The 19,196-nt window shown below is 36.6% G+C and overlaps 2 protein-coding genes across 15 annotated transcripts in view; one reads left to right on the plus strand and one right to left on the minus strand.

Moving 5' to 3' along the window:
• The window catches only part of Nipped-B (Nipped-B cohesin loading factor), a 233,219-nt gene that overhangs the window by 21,802 nt on the left and 192,221 nt on the right, over positions 1-19,196 (plus strand). For 10 of the 14 annotated variants that reach the window (XM_070213926.1, XM_070213924.1, XM_070213923.1 and 7 more), the window contains 2 exons: positions 1,518-2,437; positions 2,506-2,670. In XM_070213926.1, coding sequence (XP_070070027.1) covers positions 1,518-2,437; positions 2,506-2,670 — 1,085 coding nt within the window. The remainder of the gene's footprint in view (positions 1-1,517; positions 2,438-2,505; positions 2,671-19,196) is intronic. The other 4 variants (XM_070213930.1, XM_070213935.1, XM_070213932.1 and 1 more) reach the window with 3 other exon arrangements.
• On the minus strand, positions 8,940-9,537 carry LOC138912510 (large ribosomal subunit protein uL14m-like). Its single transcript, XM_070213500.1, has one exon. The coding sequence runs from the start codon at positions 9,435-9,437 to the stop codon at positions 8,940-8,942; it is 498 nt and encodes a 165-aa protein (XP_070069601.1). The 5' UTR covers positions 9,438-9,537.

Consider the following 19,196-nt stretch of genomic DNA (forward strand, 5'->3'; position numbering starts at 1 on the left):
CTTCACAAAAAAGTTGTACAAAAAGGCCAATTTTTCACCTTAAATCAATTTTTAAAATAGTTTAATGTTAAAATAAAAATTTTTTTATTAAATGTACTAAAACGACAGGGCTAAACGAACAAGAACCAATTTAAACCATATTTTAATTCCCAATACAATGGCCGCAAAAGCGAATTAAGTTTTATTTTGAGTTTTATAAAATAAAACTCACACATGATCGTTATTGATGATTTTTATTTTTATACCCGTTACTCGTAGAGTAAAAGGGTATATTAGATTCGTGCAAAAGTATGTAACAGCTAGAAGGAAGCGTTTCCGACCCCATAAAGTATATATATTCTTCAGGGTCACTAGCCGAGTCGATCTAGCCATGTCCGTCTGTCCGTCTGTCCGTCTGTCCGTCTGTCTGTCTGTATGAACGCTGAGATCTCGGAAACTACAAAAGCTAGAAGGTTGAGATTTCCCACACATATTCTTTGGCTTCCTACGCAGCGCAAGTTTATTTTAGCCGAGCGCCACGCCCCCTCTAACGCCCACAATCGTCCACTAACGATTTTAAAATGGGTCCTGCGCCCACATCTTTAAAGATTTCCGAGAAGTATAAATGCAATTTTGTTGTGTATATTTATACCTATCGAAATGTAGAAGACATTTTTCAAATCGGACCATTCATTAAAAAGTTATACGCAATCAAAAATTATATATCTATCTCCCTCGCACTCCCTTAAGCTGAGTGACGGGTATTAGATAGTCGGGACACCAACCCGACTATAGCATTCTCTCTTGTTTTTACTCATCATGATCATGAGTTTTATAATAAAACTCAAAAAATAATTATTACCATTGATTTTTAAAAATAAAACTCACAAAATAAAAATCATTGCAGATTTGCATAACTTGACCAATTTGGAACTCATTGGTGTTCTTGATTTTTTTGTAGCACTTTTCTAAGTGGATGATTTTTATAGTCAGGAAAATTTGAAATAACTGTTATTTTCGGTCCCAGCTTTAAACATTTTACTTTTTAACCCGAAAGTAAAATTTTTTTTAGGTGAAAAACGCATTTTTGACATTAGACTATCGAAAAAAATTCTTTAAAATAAAAAATTAAAAAAAGGGCTTCATAGGGGCGGGTTTTTTTAATCCTTAAGCGAAATGTAAAAACAAAATGGAAATCCGAATATTTTGAGCGGAGGGTATAAAAATAAGTGGATGTTTTTATAGAAAAAATCGCAAAGTTAGTCGATTTTTTGGTGCCAAAATATAAAATATATTAAGCTAGATCCCAAAGTTGCATACCAAATAATAAAATACCTCAAACGATTTTAAAGTGGTGAATGAATTTTCAAAATCAAGCCTAATTTAAAAAAAAATTTATAAAATATAAATGGTAAGAGATACAAAAAATAAAAGATATGTGTGGTGTTATTTCGACCCTCTATCGAACAAAAATGTTTAAAATTTTTCTTAGATTTGAACCCAAATATATGACTATTTCTAAAATAATTAAATTAAAGCAACGCATTTTCCAATTTTAGTAAAACTTCAGGAGAAATTTCGGAAGAATTTTCACAAATAAATATTAAGAAAAAGTCAATAGAAAACAATTCAATAAAAGACATCATAAAAAACTCAAATCCAAATAATATTAAAATACAAACATCTAATCATCAAATTAAAATTCGTAATACATCAGAAAAAAACGCAATACAATCCTTAGAACATGAACAGTATTTAAATAACCAACAAGAACTCAGTTATAATACAAAATATGATTTTAATCAAGGATCAACTGACGTTAGCCAATGCCCTCAAAATATATCTGATATTTTTCCCCATGCTTTAGAGGCGCCAAATTTAAATTTAGATTCTGTAAATATTCAAAATGTATTGTATTTACAAAGCCAGCCTATGACTGAAACAGAAACCATTCAAATAAAAAACTGTTCAATTGAATATATTAAAAATAAACAGCAAAAGGAAAATATTGAATTGCCAGGAAGTACAAGCTCACTTCTATTCAATAAAAATAGTCTTGCATATAGTTCTGAGCATCAACAAAACCATATTGCATCCACAACTACATCGACATCTACTTCTTCAAGTGGCAAGTCCCAGGTTCGGGTATGTATAAATCGTCTTAGTAATGATGATACACGCCTTATGCAACATAGTATTAAAAAGTTTGTACAAAAGTCACCAGAATTGGCAAGAAGTATGGGTTTACTACAAGAACCGTCTCAGCAACAACATGAAAACTTGAGTATTCTGCCTATAGTTACTGTGGAATCAGTTACAGTGACTAATGCTGGAAGTACAACTAATATAGTCAACATTCCAATTGACCCATTTTCCACCATAAAAGCAGATGAAAAACGATTTCCTGCAAAAAGAAAACTTGCCATATCTATTGGGGACATTCCTCCGGAACAAATATGTAAGTATAAATAATTTAAATAATCTATACATATACAAATACATTTTTATCTTTAACTTGTAAAATAGTCTCTAAGCCTAAAATGCGGCGGGTCGAAAGAATAATGTCTATATCGAGCACAAAATGTTTGAAGGATGAAGTCACTAGATCGCAAACATATCAACAATTTATGCGTAATATGGATCAAATAATTGAAATATTAGACGATAGTGAATCTCCTAACTTTGAGTCAGGTATGTAGATATTTTAAGTTACAGTTTTATAAATAAAATGTTATGATCTTACCAATTTGAAATACTTTAAAAGCTAATTCAAACGTAACAGGCAATGTTTATATTTTTTATGAGATTTGACCCTAAATTGCCTGTCACATTTGATGTGAGATGTACTTTACCGGAAAACCAAGGTTGCCTTTGAGTAGGAAGGGGTCGACATTTATACCCGATACTCGTAGAGTAAAAGGGTATATTGTAATCGTTCAAAAGTATGTAACAGCTAGAAGGAAGTAAAGGCCTGCATGAATGTATTTATTTCAAAACTTACAGTACTGTACAGCTGTATACGGTACTCACATTTAGTGTACTCATACAATATTGTACAGAGTACCCACAATACCGATTTTAACTGAGTACACTATTTTAGAGTTGCAACACTTTTTTAGTACTATGTGTATGCTTCTCAATTTGAAAAATACTATGAGTGTCGTCTCAATTACTATTGTATAGTACTGTACTCTGAGTAGAAAAAAAGTGTGAGAGTTGTCGGTAGCTAAATCTGAGAATGGATTTGCCTAATAATACGAATACCGAGTGCGATATTATTTCTTTGCTTGTTTTCTATTGCAAAAAATAGAATTTCCGCAAAGCGTTCCAAAATTGCTTCGACTGAAGACATGGTCAACAAAATAATGTTTTTAAACTCCAATATAGACAGCATTAATGAAAATGTCTTAAATAGCGATTAATGTATTAATAAATCCCTCAATATTTTATGACTAACGACACTTCGTCTCTTTCATTAGGTTTTAAGTTATTCTGCTAGTGGATAGATTACAATATTACAAAGAAATAAGCAAGCTTTAAAATTTTATAAATTCAGTAGGCCTTGTAATTTTGGGAAAACTTCATTCACTGTACAATAAGTTATTGTACACCAAAAACACTGTATTCACAATAAACTGTACTGTGTCTGGAAAAGTGAGTACAGTATTTGGCAATACAGTCACAAGTACTGCATTCACTCATATTTAAAGTAATGAATACAGAAAAACTTATACAAGTTTTCATTTGTCAGTTTAAATGCATTCATGCAGACCTCTAGAAGGAAGCTTTTCCGACCCTATAAAGTATATATATTCTTGATGAGGGTTACTAGCCGAGTCGATCTAGCCATGTCCGTCTTTCTGTCTGTCTGTCCGTCTGTCTGTCTGTCCGTATGAACGCTAAGATCTCTGAAACTACAAAAGCTAGAAAGTTGGGATTACCCACACATATTTTTTGGCTTCCTACGCAGCTCAAGTTTATTTCAGCCGAGGGCCACGTTCCCTCTAACGCCCACAATCGCCTTAAACGATTTTATACGGTGTCTGGCGCCCATTTGATCTGTATGGCAAAGTTAACCTCTGATCTATTGACTTTAAAATAAAACGAAAACAGGCCCAAATGGGTGGATATGAGCCGGAATATAGGAAAAAATTTGAAAAAAATCCGAAATTTGACATTTTAAACTTTAAAAAATCTTTAAAAAAAACTGCCATCGAAAAAAAAATAGTGGTATCAATTGCTGTGGGGCATTTTGGCTGTAGTGCTAGTGCTACTATGTATGACTAAATATTTTCCAGGAACCTAATATATATTCGTGGTCTATAACCTACATTTTTCCGAGTGCTGTTAGCCACAAAGATACATAAATACGTACTTTACAAGTATTCTACAGCGCACAGCGGGTCAAGTGCCTACAATAATTTTTAAAAATCGAAATTCCAAATTTTTAATCTTATTACAATAAATTTAATCATTAATTTTGGAGGTTTTCTCCGTATCGTATAAAACACCATTCAAGGATGTTTAACTGCCTTAAAACTATCCGACATTCAAATTGAAAATGCTAATTTACTCCACCTCCAGCCAAAGGGAACAAATCGAATGGCAGAACTGCGAGGGTACTTCCAATACCCAAAGGCTGCGATCTGTGGTTAAAAGAGAAACACCCCGTGCGTATATGTCTACACTTTCTAAAAATTACGGTAAATGATCGTTTAGCCTAAATTCAAGATAAACAGTTGTGCTCCAATTGTTTTGCAAGCAGCCAAAAATTGCAGGATTGCACAAGTGCCCAAAAGTGCTTCAATTTCCAAAGTCATCCAAGCAAAAATTCTAAAATTCTTCCCAGGTCAGTGTCCGCCTAAATACCACACAGAATTTCGTCCTTTTCAGCGCAAATTTTCAACACTCATGAAACTTGCTAATTATCCACTCTGAACCATGTAGGGGAGAGGTCTGTAGGTTGGTACACCTTTTGTTTTTAATCTGTCATTTCGACATTCACTTATAAAACTTTACGCATTAGGTACTGAACGAAAGGTAGTCTATTAGCCTAATAAAAAACAAAAAAAAATATTTTTTTTTCCCTAGGGAAAACTGAAAAATTATTTTTTTTGAAAAGTGCAAAAAAACGACATTTTGAAAAAGAGGTCTGTAAGTTGGGACACTTTTAAATGTCAATAATACTCACACAAAAAGTACTCCAAACTATAAGAAACTATTTATTTATGTTAATTTAATCAATTTTAGTTCGTCCTAAATTATTTCCCATCCATTTTTTAAGAACTTAGATCAAATAACAATTAAAATCAAAAGGCTCCTTGAACATTCTAGGCAGAAAGCGACCTCTGTTGGCCTAAGTCCTTTTTGCATGAAAAACGGGTGTCTCAACTTACACGCTTAAAGTGTCCCAACTTACACAATATAGGATGTTTCCGGAAAAAATTAATAACTTTTTTTCTAACTGTCACATTAAGCTGATTCTTTTTTTAATTTGTTAACAGTTAATATACTAATGTTTTAAATCTCTTACCAAGTTAATTTAAGGACGTTATTAATTTTAAATGGAATTTTGAAAAAAAGTAGACAAAAACTTTTTTGGTGAAAAATGGTAGGGGAGTGTAGGGTAAGGTGACGAACGATTCGATTTTTGAATGTAATTTTTCAAAAAATCAATATTTTTCAAAAGTGTTAAAGCAAAAAGTTGCTTACTTCCACTGAGCATATTTCTGTGAAAGTACGATTATAAATTCCAACGCAGCTAGATCCTACAGCGTTTGGCGTGAACCATTCTTTTTTTGCACTTTAAAAAATTGTAGGGTAATGTGTCGAACGATTTGTTTTTTAATGTAACTTTACCAAAAATCAATATTTTTTAAAAGTGTAAAAGCAGAAAGTTGCTTACATCTACTGAGCATATTTTTGTAAAAGTACGATTCGAAAATCCATCGGAGTTAGATCCCACTGCTTTTGGCGTGAGCCATCCCATCCAACTGACGGCACGACTAAAATCAATACAAAACAAGAGAGAACGCTATAGTCGGGTGCCCCGACTATCAGATACCCGTTACTCAGCTAAAGGGAGTGCGAAAGAGATGGAGAAAAACTTTGATCCGCCGTAACTTTTTAACGAATGGTCCGATTTAAAAAATTTCTTCTACATTTCGATAGGTATTGATAAACACAATAAAACTGCATTTTTACTTTTCCAAAATATTGAAATTTTTAAAATCGTATATCAGCGATTGTGGGCGTTAGAGGGGGCGTGGCACCCTTTTGAAACAAACTTGCGCTGCGTAGGAACTCCTAGAATCTGCATGCTAAATGTCAATCTTCCAGCTTTTATAGTTTCCGAGATCTCAGCGTTCATACAGACAGACAGACAGACAGACAGACAGACAGACAGACAGACGGACAGACAGACGGACAGACGGACATGGCTAGATCGACTCGGCTAGTGATCCAGATCAAGAATATATATAGTTTATAGGGTCGGAAACGCTTCCTTCTACCTGTTACATACTTTTGCACGAATCTAATATACCCTTTTACTCTACGAGTAACGGGTATAACTACAATAAAACTGCAGCATTTAATGTTATCAGGTAATATTAGAGTTTTTTACACAAAATCAACAATAACAATTAAAATTTGTAAATAAAAAATATTTGTCACCATACAATATAAAAGGTTCGTCACGATACCCTCCAAGGTACACTTGGAGCAAAAACGGTGTCACTCTCAAACGGCGCAAACAAAAAAAACGCCAAGTACCAAAAACTGTTGATTAAGATCTCATTTGTACGAGCCTATATTTATCTGATTTTATTTTTCACTCATCTTCGCTCTGGCGCTGCTGAAACACAAATAAATTGAATAGGTTTGCTAGTTTGTGCACCACCTTTTTAGAAAAAATGACCACACGAACAAATTACGGGACTTCTTAATAATATTACTGTAAAAACATTGTCGACACGATGAGAGGAGACGACTACATTTATTTGGATTTTATATCGTGATGTTGAAAATTGAGTGTCTCAACTTACAGACCGCCCCAACCTACAGACCTTTCCCCTACAAGAAGTACCTCCTACCAATATTTCATCCGACTATTGGGTTCCAAATACCGACTTGGATGGCAGGCGTTCTCGAGGTATTAAATCCTACCAATGCCGAGTATGCCAAAAAACGTAACCAGGCAGTACAATTTCATCAATATATATTGCGGAGGGTCAAACGTGGTTTTCAAGATATAGTTTCTTTTGCAATATTTCTTAGAACTCTTCCTAGATTGCGTTCCCCCCTACGATTTATCACTTTTTTTGCCCATACAAATCGACCCAGTCTAATATACAAACTTTCAGTTTGATCTGGCCACGCCTACATTTACCGCCCATATTTTGCAAAGCGCAGTGTTAACTAAATGAGTAAAAGAAAGGTAATTTTTTATCTTTTTTTACCCTTGCGGAGGGTATTATAATTTTGGTGAGAAGTTTGTAACGCAGTGAAGGAGACGTTTCCGACCCCATAAAGTATATATATTGATCAGGATCAATAGGGGAGTCGATATAGCCATGTCCGTCTGTCCGTCTGTATGTCTGTTTCAATACCGTTTGCGAGCTCAATTTAAAAGTCGTCCTAAAACATGTGTACGCAGATCAAGTTTGAAAACCGACCCGATCGGACGTCTATATCCTATAGCTCCCATAGGAACAATCGGATATAGCTTTCACAAAATGAAGATATTTCGCTGAGTGTAAGAGCTTTTGACATGAATCTTATTCTTTTACGCATACCTTGATCATGGTAAAAGCGATCGGACGTCTATATCTTATAGCTCCCATAGGAACCATAGTCTATTCCATGTTAGCCATACATTTGTGCGAAAGGTCGGTTTTGGTGTGGTCAAAATAATAAGTACACTTGTGTTACTTATAATTTTATAAAATATTAAATCTAGAATGGGGCTACGGTTAGTATTTTATCTTAAGTTAGTATCATGTTTATAAGTAGTCTGGGCCAATTGGACGATTCAAAAAGTTTCCAAGCCTGGATTTGGTTACTTCAAAGCTGTGTTTGCAATTACTACTCCGTAGCAGCGAGATGAATACAAATATTGCTATGCTATTGCTATCGCTCTGTTTTTGACTAGAGCCGTAGCAGAGCCATAGCAAAATAACGAGAAAGTTTGTGCTCTGCTCCGCTCGCAGTTTTGTCGCTTGACAAACTGTAGCAATAGCGGTAGCAGAAAACGAAGTCCTGTGCTCTGTGTAGCAGTAACGGTAGCAAAATTTTGGTAGCGAGATGAGAGCAGAGCACATGCTAGTTTTTTCATGTGCTACGGCTCTCGCTTGTGTTTGTTTTTTATTTCATTCATTTTTATTTCTTTTTTTTTTTTTATTTCATTTTCATTCATTTCACAGCATTCAGATTAAATCAAAATTAAAAATTAAAAGTAACAGTATTTAAATTAATGTATTAAGTAAATGTTAAATATAAAAAAGTAAAAAGGAAGAACTTATGCATTTAGAAACATGCAGCTTAAAATGAACTTAACACTTAAGTATGGCTTGTGATTTACTAAATTTTCTTTAAAAATACTACTCTTAATAAATAAAATCGATTTGGAAAAAAATTAGTACTTACACCGTAAAAAATGAGGTAAATTCTTGTCAAAAACCAACGTTACATGCGGTTTTAATTTAAAAAAAATAGTTAAATTTTAAATTCTTAATTTTTTAATTTTTTGTTTGATAGTAGACAAAACGACTAAAAAATGAGGTATGTTTCATAAAGATCGGTCAACAACTTAAACCGTTCTACATGAATTGCACAACGCGAGATATCTATACATAAATACAAATTGCCTGTCCATACAAGTTTGTATGAAATTAGTTTTTAACGATAGAGCCGTTTTGTTATCGTGCACTTCTTTTTTTTTCGGTTTTTGATCAATTTTATTAATTTAGCAACAGTAAGGAAGGCAAAGGATCGGACTTAAACATATCTACCTTGGTGTAGTCGGCCCCCTTGGCCAGCGTCTTCTCCTTGAGGATGGTGCGCAGAATGGTCGGAATGGGCACGTGGATCCGGGTGCCCAGCGGACTGCCGTTGTCGTCGATGAGGACCAGGTTGTTGCTATCGAACTTGGGCTGCTTGGGCTTCTGGTTCTGCTTGAGGCCCACGAGGATGCCCTTCTTCATCTGGCCCTTGATGGCCACCAGGACCTTGTCGCCGATGAGGCCCACGCCCCGCTTGTTGTACACATGGATGCAGCGGGGCGGGCGACCCTCGGCCATCGCCTTCTTGCTCAGATCGCTGTTGTCCACCACCCGCAGTCGGGCCAATTTGCGGATCTCGCAGCACGCCGGCGTCGTGTAAATCAACTGTGGGCCGCCCAAGGTCGTTGCCAGTGGCTGGGCCAGCGGGCGGAAGGTCTTCGCGATGCGCAGCGCCATTGCTCGCAGGTATTCGCCTTTTCTTAATATATTTAATTCAAGAAAATCAACAAGAAACACAACAAAATAAATTATACAATTTTCTAGTCGGCCAACAGTGTTCGTCAATAGCCATATAATAAGTTGTTAACCGCTCTTTATGAAACATATCACATTTTTTTAGTCGTTTTATCTACTATCAAATAAAAAATAAAAAAATTAAGAATTTAAAAATTTATCTATTTTCTTTTAAATTAAAACAGCAAGTAACTTTGGTTTTTGACAAGAATTTACCTCATTTTACTAGTACAAGTACTAATTTGTTTCCAAATCGATTTTATTTATTAAGAGTTGTATTTTTAAAGACAATTTAGGAAATCCCAAGCCATACTTAAGTTTTAAGTTTCTTTTAAGCTGCAAATCAGATTTTAACATGGATAATGACTTTGAAGTAACCAAATCCAGGCTTGAAAACTTTCTGAATCGTCCAATTGGCCCAGACTACTTATAAACATGATACTAACTTAAGATAAAATACTAACCGTAGCCCCATTCTAGATTTAATATTTTATAAAATTATAAGTAACACAAGTGTACTTATTATTTTGACCACACCAAAACCGACCTTTCGCACAAATGTATGGCTAACATGGAATAGACAGGTTTTACTGTATCCATTGTTTATTAAAATATTGCAGGACAGAATAACCTTTCAAAATAAAAAGGTTTGGGAGGTCTGGCCTCAATAACTATAGAGATATCTCTTAGCAAGTGAGGATGTAACGTGTGTACTTATTATTTTGACCAGTAGTGTAGCTCCCATAGGAACAATAGGGTACAAAATTTTAAATTTTTATTTTTGTTGTTTATTAATTCATGTTGATATTCTAAAACTCTAAAACTCTAAAAACAATTCACAAAAACCTGATGTGTGTCCTAAAAATTAAGGACATAAGGTGTCTTTGGATCAAAAATGCATTGTAGAAGAAGTTATTTTTATTTAATTTTTAAACGCTGTTCACAAATGAAGATTTTTAAACTTTGCTGTGACTTTAAAATTTTGAATGCGCCCACCTCCTCGTGTGGCTGAGATAGATTAAATTTGCCGAAACAACCGTATAAAAGAGACATGTAACTATTTAATACCGAAAAGATTACCAAAATTGGTTGACCACTCTTGAAGATAAAGATATATCCCAGAAGACGAAGAAAATTTATTATTTTTTTAAATTAAAGATACTACAACTACCAGAGCTGATGGACTATAGGCGTAGTGGCAACTTATGCTTAGAAAAGCATCATTTATCGAAATAAAATGATGGCAGGCCTGGACACCGACCCATGTCACATTTTGTCGGCCTGTGTTACACTAGTTTACAGCCGAAATGCTCTCCAGCAATTGATGGCAAATTCTGTTAGTTTTGGACCCCTAGATCACGAAAATAGCACTAATTTTTTTTTCGATGGCAGAGTTTTTTTTTTTACGATTTTTTAAAGTTCGAAATGTTAAATTTCGGACTTTTTTCGAATTTCTTCTTATATCTCGGCAGATATCCACCCGATTGTCCGGTTTTAGTTTTATTTTAAAGTCAATAGATCAGAGCTTAACTTTGCCATACAGATCAATATGATTGGATAAGTAATGGCAGCGCAGAAACTTGACAAAGATGAAAAATGTGTTTTTTGGTCAACTGTAAGTCGGCTGTATATATCGTAAAAACTCAAAATAAATGGTTACAAACTTTAAGTTTACATCCTACCGAATAAAACAAGCCGGATATGCCCAAAATCCATGGAAAACTGGATTTATGGTGGATTTTTAAAGTTCGGATTTTTCCCACTTTTTTCGGTTGACAGAGTCCAAATTTAAGATTTATCATAGGCGTTTGTTATTGTTTTAAAGAGGGCTTAATTCTTAATTCGGTACTTTTAGTCCTAATCATTTGCCCCTTTCTTGCTTGGGAAGCTAGCTTCGGCCAGCCGAAGCTCATATACCCTTGCAGATAAAATAAATACCTGTGTTTATAAATGAATTGGACTGTATTAATGTTTTTATAGGTTTTGAGTTTTTTATTAATAATAAGCGGGCTTACAATAGGTTTTAAGCGGGCTGCGATTAGCGAGCGGTTGCGGTGGTAAAATTCAACGATATGACCTCAAGTATATGACTGCCGAAAATACGTGCAGAAAAGATAATGCAAAAAAACGAGTGATATTCCAATACTAATGCAGATCGACTGCATTTTCGGCTATGCGTGTGAGCTTAAAGCTTTTATGTAGAATGCAATACAATGATGTGCATTTAACTAGGTGCGATTAGGAAACAATACAATGATGAACATTTAACTAGGTGCGAAATTATAATAAATGACCGATCTATTTCTCAACATACCGGCCCCCCAGAACGACGGTTCAGTTTAAAGGAAGCACAGCAATTTTCGTAATGGGGCGCTTGTAGATTGCATTGGTAGTTTTAACTGTGACAACAGAGACCCTCTGATCCTGACCAGGATGAATTTGTAGGACTCGTCCCAGCAGCCACCTGCTTGGCGGTTGATTCGGCTCCTTCAGCACAACCAGGGTGTCCACGGCGACATTCGGAGCAACTTGTTGCCATTTTATGCGAGCTTGAAGCGTACTGAGATACTCTAAGTTCTAGCGTTTCCAGAACCCTTAAACTTTGGCCTGTAACACCAGTTTACAAAAAAAAATCGATGAAATATACCATGAATGAAACCCTTGTTTTCCGGTAAGGTACGTCTTCCTGATTAAGAAAATGACACTTAACATTTTTTTTATGGATAAAACCACAACTCAAGTTAGAAATTAAAAGTGTCAAAAACGTTTTTTACACTTTAAAAAAATTGTATCCATAAAAAAAATTTTAAGTTTCATTTTCTTAATTAGGAAGACGTTCCTTACCGGAAAACAAAGGTTTCATTCATGGTATATTTCATCGATTTTTTTTTTGTAAACTGGTGTAATTGTCTCCAGCGTTGCAGTCTGTTGATGCTTACATCCATGAGCGATGGCTCTGGTACCGAAGTGAGAGGCTGACCTGTTAGAAAATGAGACGGGGTTAGCGGATTATGGCTGTGATCGCTGGGTGCACATAAAGGTCGAAAATTCAGAAGACCTTCGATTTGAATTAACAGGGTCGAATAATCCTCGAATGTTAATGCACTGCTGCCAATAACACGTTTTAGATGCAGCTTTATAGATCGCACACCAGTCTCCCAAATACCCCCTAAATGGGGCGCTGTGGGCGGGATAAAATGCTAATTGATTTCGTCACTCGACAAGAAGCTCGAAATTTCTTCGCTATGAGCTTGTGCAATTGCGATCCGTTGCATTTCAACTCCATGAAAAGTTGTGCCGTTGTCCGAGTATAAATCCGATATGGGCCCTCGTCGAGACCAAAAGCGTTTGAAAGCGGCTATAAAGGCGGGTGTTGTCAAATCGCTGACGAGTTCAAGGTGTATAGCCTTTGTTGGTAGACGAACGAAGTTGGCAAACCAAGCTTTGCCAAACTTTGGTGTCCGACCTGTAGAGGCTTTGATCGTCACAGGTCCAGCATAATCCAATCCAGTGTGAAGAAAACAGCTGGCGGGTTGAACTCGAAACTCGGGAGGATCAGCCATAAGTTGAGAACTCGTATATCGTCGTTGCAAGAAGCAAGTTCTGCAATTAAATAAGGTTTTGCGGACGAGGTTTCGAGCTCCTAGAATCCAATACCTTTGTCGTACACACAAAAAAAAAATCGACTGAAATCGCCCTTGGTTTTAGAAAATCGCCTATGAATTTGCTTTACTGGCGATTTTGTCTATATTAAAGAAAGTAGGTTTTTAAAATCAAAGACTTTTTTCTAAAATTCAAAAAAAAAAAAAAAAAAACTGCAATTTAGAAAACTTTTGCTAGAAAGCAAAAAAAATTTCCTAAAATTTAGAAAAAAAGGTTTTCTAAAAAATAGAAATACGGTTTTAAAAAAAAAAATTTCGCAAATTCAGAACATACAAAAATCTATTTTCGGGCTTCGAAATTATACCCGGTTGTTTCTGTGACGCCACAGCCTTTGTGTTGTTTTTTTTCCTTCTTGTTTTGTTTTACTATTTTGAGAAAAACATCTTGGTCGCCGCACGCGGGAATCGAACCGCTAACTCGCTGCGCCACGGAAGCATCACGTGAGGCGCTGTACAAAGTCTATTCACATTTTGTTCTCCTATTTTTACTCAAATTGATCCGGCTCTCTTCTGGTTATTCCCTTTAGTTGTTCATTTAATTTTGCTCGTACATATTTATTGATTAATATTAATAAATTTATTATGGTACAATAGTAACAGTAATTGAATGTTTTCAATTTGAAAAACATAAACATAATTTTTATCAAAATATAATTATTCATGAGCTAAAAAAAAATGCAATAAATTTTTTATACCCTTGCAGAGGGTATTATAATTTCAGTCAGATGTTTGCAACGCAGTGAAGGAGACGTTTCCGACCACATAAAGTATATATATTCTTGATCAGCATCAATAGCCGAGTCCATCTAGCCATGTCCGTCTGTCCGTCTGTCAGTCTGTCCGTCTGTCCGTTTCTATGCGAACTAGTCCCTTAGTTTTAAAGCTATCGCGATGAAACTTTCCCAAAAGTCTTCTTTCTATTGCAGGTAGTACATATGTCGGAACGAGCCGGATCGGACCACTATATCTTATGGCTCCCAAAGGAATAATCAAAAAAATTATAGAAAAACTATTGTAACTTTGTAAAAAGTAGGCGTTTTGATTTTTGACAATGTAAAAACAACATTTTAAGGGCCGTTTTCTCGTCCGTCCTGCAAAGTAAAATTTAGCTAATAGAAGGATAAATTTATCCCGGTGGCAAATCAGTTTTCGTTTTCTCGTCCGTCATTTAAAACTCCAAATAAAAGGCGCACTAATTTGAGACTGGGTGGCAGCCCCACAATAGAAGAGTTAACTAATTTCCAAAAATTCATCGAAAAACTATCGAAAAATACCATAAAACAGTCATACTAACAGCTGATGATAGGGGGATTCCCTAAACTGTTGAATTGCTGAATTGTTGAAAATTCAACAAAAAATTTCAGCAATTAAGGGAACGACCCAAAATGGTTCCTGTTGAATTTTCAAACAGCTGTTATTTGTTGAAAAATTTCACGGAACTTAAAGCATGTAAAATTTAATTTATTATTGCTAGTTACTATCTAAAAGTGTTATAAAGGTAAAAAGAACCACAAATAAGCTTTCTAAGTTGATTTTAAAACAAATAATACGTACTGGTGATACTAAAATGTTACAGGGTTGCCACGACTTTTAAAAAAGGTGACAACTCTGGCTTTTCAGCAATTCAACAAAATTTTCATCAGCCCCGAGGCTGTTGAATTGCTGAAATTCCTGAAACTTGACTTTGTATGACCAAAATTCAACAATTCAGCAATTCAACAGTTTAGGGAATCCCCCTGATATAAACAAAATTTCAAACTAATAAAAAACAATGTCGGCAGAAAGAAAGTTTCGCGGTAAAAATTATACCGATGAACAGGACACAATTCTTGTAGAACTGGTGACTTCGGAATCGCCTCCGGGAGATTGAATTCTTACATGCGTGCAATCTATGGCTCCTATCCTGGACTTTCGGAAACTTGGCTGTTTTATAAAAATCAACAACATTTTCTTGAAGATCTTTAATACGCCGGTACTTCATAAATTGTTTTGAAAAAGACGCTATAGCAAAATTAACGCCCTTAACAACTCGACTGGCAGTGGCCACGCTAACACCACAAAAATTGCCTACAGTTATAAGAAAACTGCCGCTTGCGTAGAATCTAAGAGCTATTAATATAATAATGGTTTGTGATTATATGGAATTAGTTAAATTAAATGAATGGCACTTACTGCTTTACTTTAAATTCAAGTCGCAAAACATTTTTTTGTAAAACAAATTTTACCGCTTTTTCTTAAGAGAACCCTTTTAACAAATTCTTCATCACTGTAATGTTCGAAGTAATTTCTTTGGTCGTGATATCTGCGCCGATAGGTTCGCACTTCAGACAATTCGACGATATCCCACAGAGTTTGAAGATAAATCGCTCGGGAATTCATTTTATTAATTAACAATTAACAATTTTGATTTGTATTTAACTGTAAATAGAATCACCTGTTTTCGAATGAAGAGTGGAACCAGATTGACAACGCTCAAATGTCTGGCAACACTTGCGCACAATCCAACCGCACAAATTTTGCACGTTGGATGAAGTACCGAGACAAAATTTGTCCTTCCTTTCTTGTTTTTATTAATATGTAAATATTAGTGTTAAGAAAAAAAAACAACAACAAGAAAGGAAGCTACCTTCGGCCAGCCGAAGCTTATATACCCTTGTAGATAAAGTAATGCTTACTCGGTGCAGTTCCAGGAATTCCAATTTTGTTTTTAAGTAGTCAAGAATCAAAACGCCTACTTCCTACAAAGTTACAATGAATTTTTGTTATATTTGTTTGAATTTTCCTATGGGAGCCTTAAGATATAGTGGTCCGATCCGGCTCGCTCCGACATATGTACTACCTGCAATAGAAAGAAGACTTTCGGGAAAGTTTCATCGCGATAGCTTTAAAACTGAGAAACGGACAGACGGACAGACGGACAGACAGACATGGCTAGATAGACTCGGCTATTGGTGCTGATCAAGAATATATATACTGAAAATTTAGAATAGTTTTTCTAAATATATATAAATAAGAAAACCGAAAAAACTTGTGGCAATAAACTTTAATTTTAGGCAAAGCGAAAAACGAGAGTGAGAAAATACGTGTGGTCGATCTAAATTAATTTCAACGATTGGACGACTATATTTTAACAAAGTTCTTAGAGCCTAGCTTAACGACAGTTGACGAAGACGGGGCGAATTCGCAGAGAGCGAGAGAACTTTATTGTGCACCCGCCTTCGTCCTAAACTAACTTACACTAAACTTCAAACTTCAAGTACAAATTCAAAATCTCTCAACACCGGCCCCGTTGAACGCTTCAGGCTTCAACAAATGGGAAGCGGCGCCAATTTATGGATGGCTCGCCGAAAAACGCCTCCTGCGCCCGTCCTAACGTCGACGACCCTGACCATGCTGTCCTCCCCTGCGTGCCTGGCGATGATTCTCCCCAGGAGCCATTGTTGGGGCGGAAGGTTGTTGTGTTTGAAAAGCCAATAAAAAGGAATCTGTGGTTAAATCTGAAACAAGTTCTAGATGAACCGCCTTGGACGCGAAACAAACAAAGAGCGCAATGTAGGACTTATACGGAGGCCTACCACGAATTTTCAGTGTTGTATAGACAGGGCCACAAAAATCAACGCCACATATAGCAAATGGGCGGAGAGCACGGAGACGATCTGCGGGTAAATTTCCCATAATTTGTGTCATCAGTCGAGGCTTGCACTTGAAGCAGCGGATACGATCCAAATTCGCTGTCGAAGGAGACTCACAAGTGCTCGTGGACCAACATGAAAATTAGAAAGGTGCAGATGCCGGACATAGCTCTGCACAAATTGGGAGCGTTTCGTCAACAACAATGGAAACTTGGCATCGTATGATATAGGAGCGTTAGCTAGTCGTCCCCCAACTCGCAACAACGAAAAGTGACACCAAGTCCCCTTTTCTTCATGAATGAATGGATTCAATCGCTGAAGACTTGGGCCAACTCTGGAGCCTTTACGGACTTTTTCCCTTTCTTCGTGATACTCGTGTTTTTGTAATACCTCGACAATTTTTAAAAAGGCTTCATTATATTCAGTGGGTGACAAAGTTTTTTCAAATACTTTACTTTTGTCTTTGCATTTTCTAATGAAGCGGAACATATAAACGAATACCCTAAGCAGTTTAAGGTGTGACGAAAATCCCTCGATGACATCTACCAAGTCCGAATTTTGTACTGCAGCGGTCAGCCCGACCGCAGTCTTCCTCGATTCTTGCAGTAGGACTTGTTCATCTATGTCAAAGTGTGCATTTTGGGGCCAGTTTTCTTCTCCTTCCGTTAGATACGCTGGTCCAGTAAACCATATCGACTGTATGATTTCGTCGACGTCACAACCTCTTGATACGATATCTGCTGGGTTCTGTTTCGTGGGGACATGCCGCCATGTAGCTTCACCTGACCACTCTTGAATCACCGCAACTCTATTCGATACAAATGTGGACAACGAAGACGGATGAGACCGGATCCAATGAAGCGTAACTTCAGAATCCGACCAATAAACAATTTGTTCGATAGGTACCTGTAATAGGGGCTTGATTCTGTGACAGAGATCTGCGAGAAGGTGAGCGGCACATAACTCAAGTCTTGGAAGAGTCTTAGTCTTGAGCGGCGCTACTTTTGACTTTGACGTCAACAATGATACTTTATAACCTTCTGCAGTTTTGCCACGAATGTAGACGCAAGCTCCGTAAGCTCTTAAGGATGCGTCGGCAAAGGCATGTAATTGGACCGGTGACATCGGATCGGTATGCACAAACCGAGGAATTGATATTTCTTCTAAATTAGACAGTGTACTTTTTATCATATTCCATTCTGTTTCCAAATGCATTGGGATCGACTCATCCCAATCTAACTTATTGAGCCAGAGTTCCTGCAACAGGATCTTTCCTCTAATTACAATTGGACTTAATAAGCCGAGGGGGTCAAACAGCTTCGATGTCACCGATAGTATGTTCCGTTTTGTCGCTCGGAGACCCATGACAGCATTGTCAATTTGGAACTTAAAGGCATCTTCGTTGGGCAACCACGCTTTTCCTAACGCCTTTGTAGACTCTGAGTCCGAGATGGGTATGGATTTAGGTGTGCTCTCAGATGCGGTGACGTCAGGTGAGTTTGAAAACCACTTTGTCAATTCAAAACCTGCAGTTTGAAGAACCTGAGACACTTCAGACTTAATAGTCTTTAACTCCTCTACGCATGCAGCACCAGTCAACATGTCATCCACATAAAAATCGGATCCAATAACTTCAGCAGCTCTTGGAAAAGAAAGTTTTGCAGACTCGCTTAACCTTTTTAAACACCGAATTGCCAGAAATGGGGCTGGTCCAGTCCCATATGTTACGGTGTTGAGCTTATATAATCTCAAGGACTCAGAGGGGTCTCTTCTCCACACTATAAGTTGAAACTGCCTATCCGCTTCATTTACCATCACTTGGCGATACATTTTCTTTACATCGGCGGTCAAGGCGAACCTATGCAGCCGGAAGCGAAGTAGCGTTGAGTACAACTCATCTTGGATTGTCGGCCCAACCATCAAAATATCATTTAGAGAGATCTGAGTTGACGATTTACAAGAGGCATCGAAAACGACACGTAACTTGGTTGACGTACTTTGGGGTCTCAGAACGCATTGGTGTGGGATAACAAAATGTGGAGCAGAAGGAATTTTATCTGTAGGAGACATATACCTAAGGAAAGGTACTCTTCCATAAATTCTAAATACATTTTCTTCATGTCAGGGTCTCGAGTTAACCTTCTTTCAAGCGACAAAAACCGCCGTTTTGCAACTTCAACGGAGTTGCCCAACCCATTTGGATCAGATTTAAACGGCAGCCTTACTTCAAACCGACCTGATGGCAAAACCTGAGTAGTCTTCCGGTAGTGTTCTTCACATAACTTTTGCTCAGGCGACAGAATTTTCTTTAGAGATGGCATTTCTTCCAGTGACCAAAACTTCTGTAGTGTGCTGTCAATAGATACTAACAGCTCTTCACTACAACTAAAACTTTTCACAACTTCTGT

The sequence above is a fragment of the Drosophila takahashii genome, chromosome 2R (assembly GCF_030179915.1).
Source record: "Drosophila takahashii strain IR98-3 E-12201 chromosome 2R, DtakHiC1v2, whole genome shotgun sequence".
Taxonomy (NCBI): domain Eukaryota; kingdom Metazoa; phylum Arthropoda; class Insecta; order Diptera; family Drosophilidae; genus Drosophila; species Drosophila takahashii.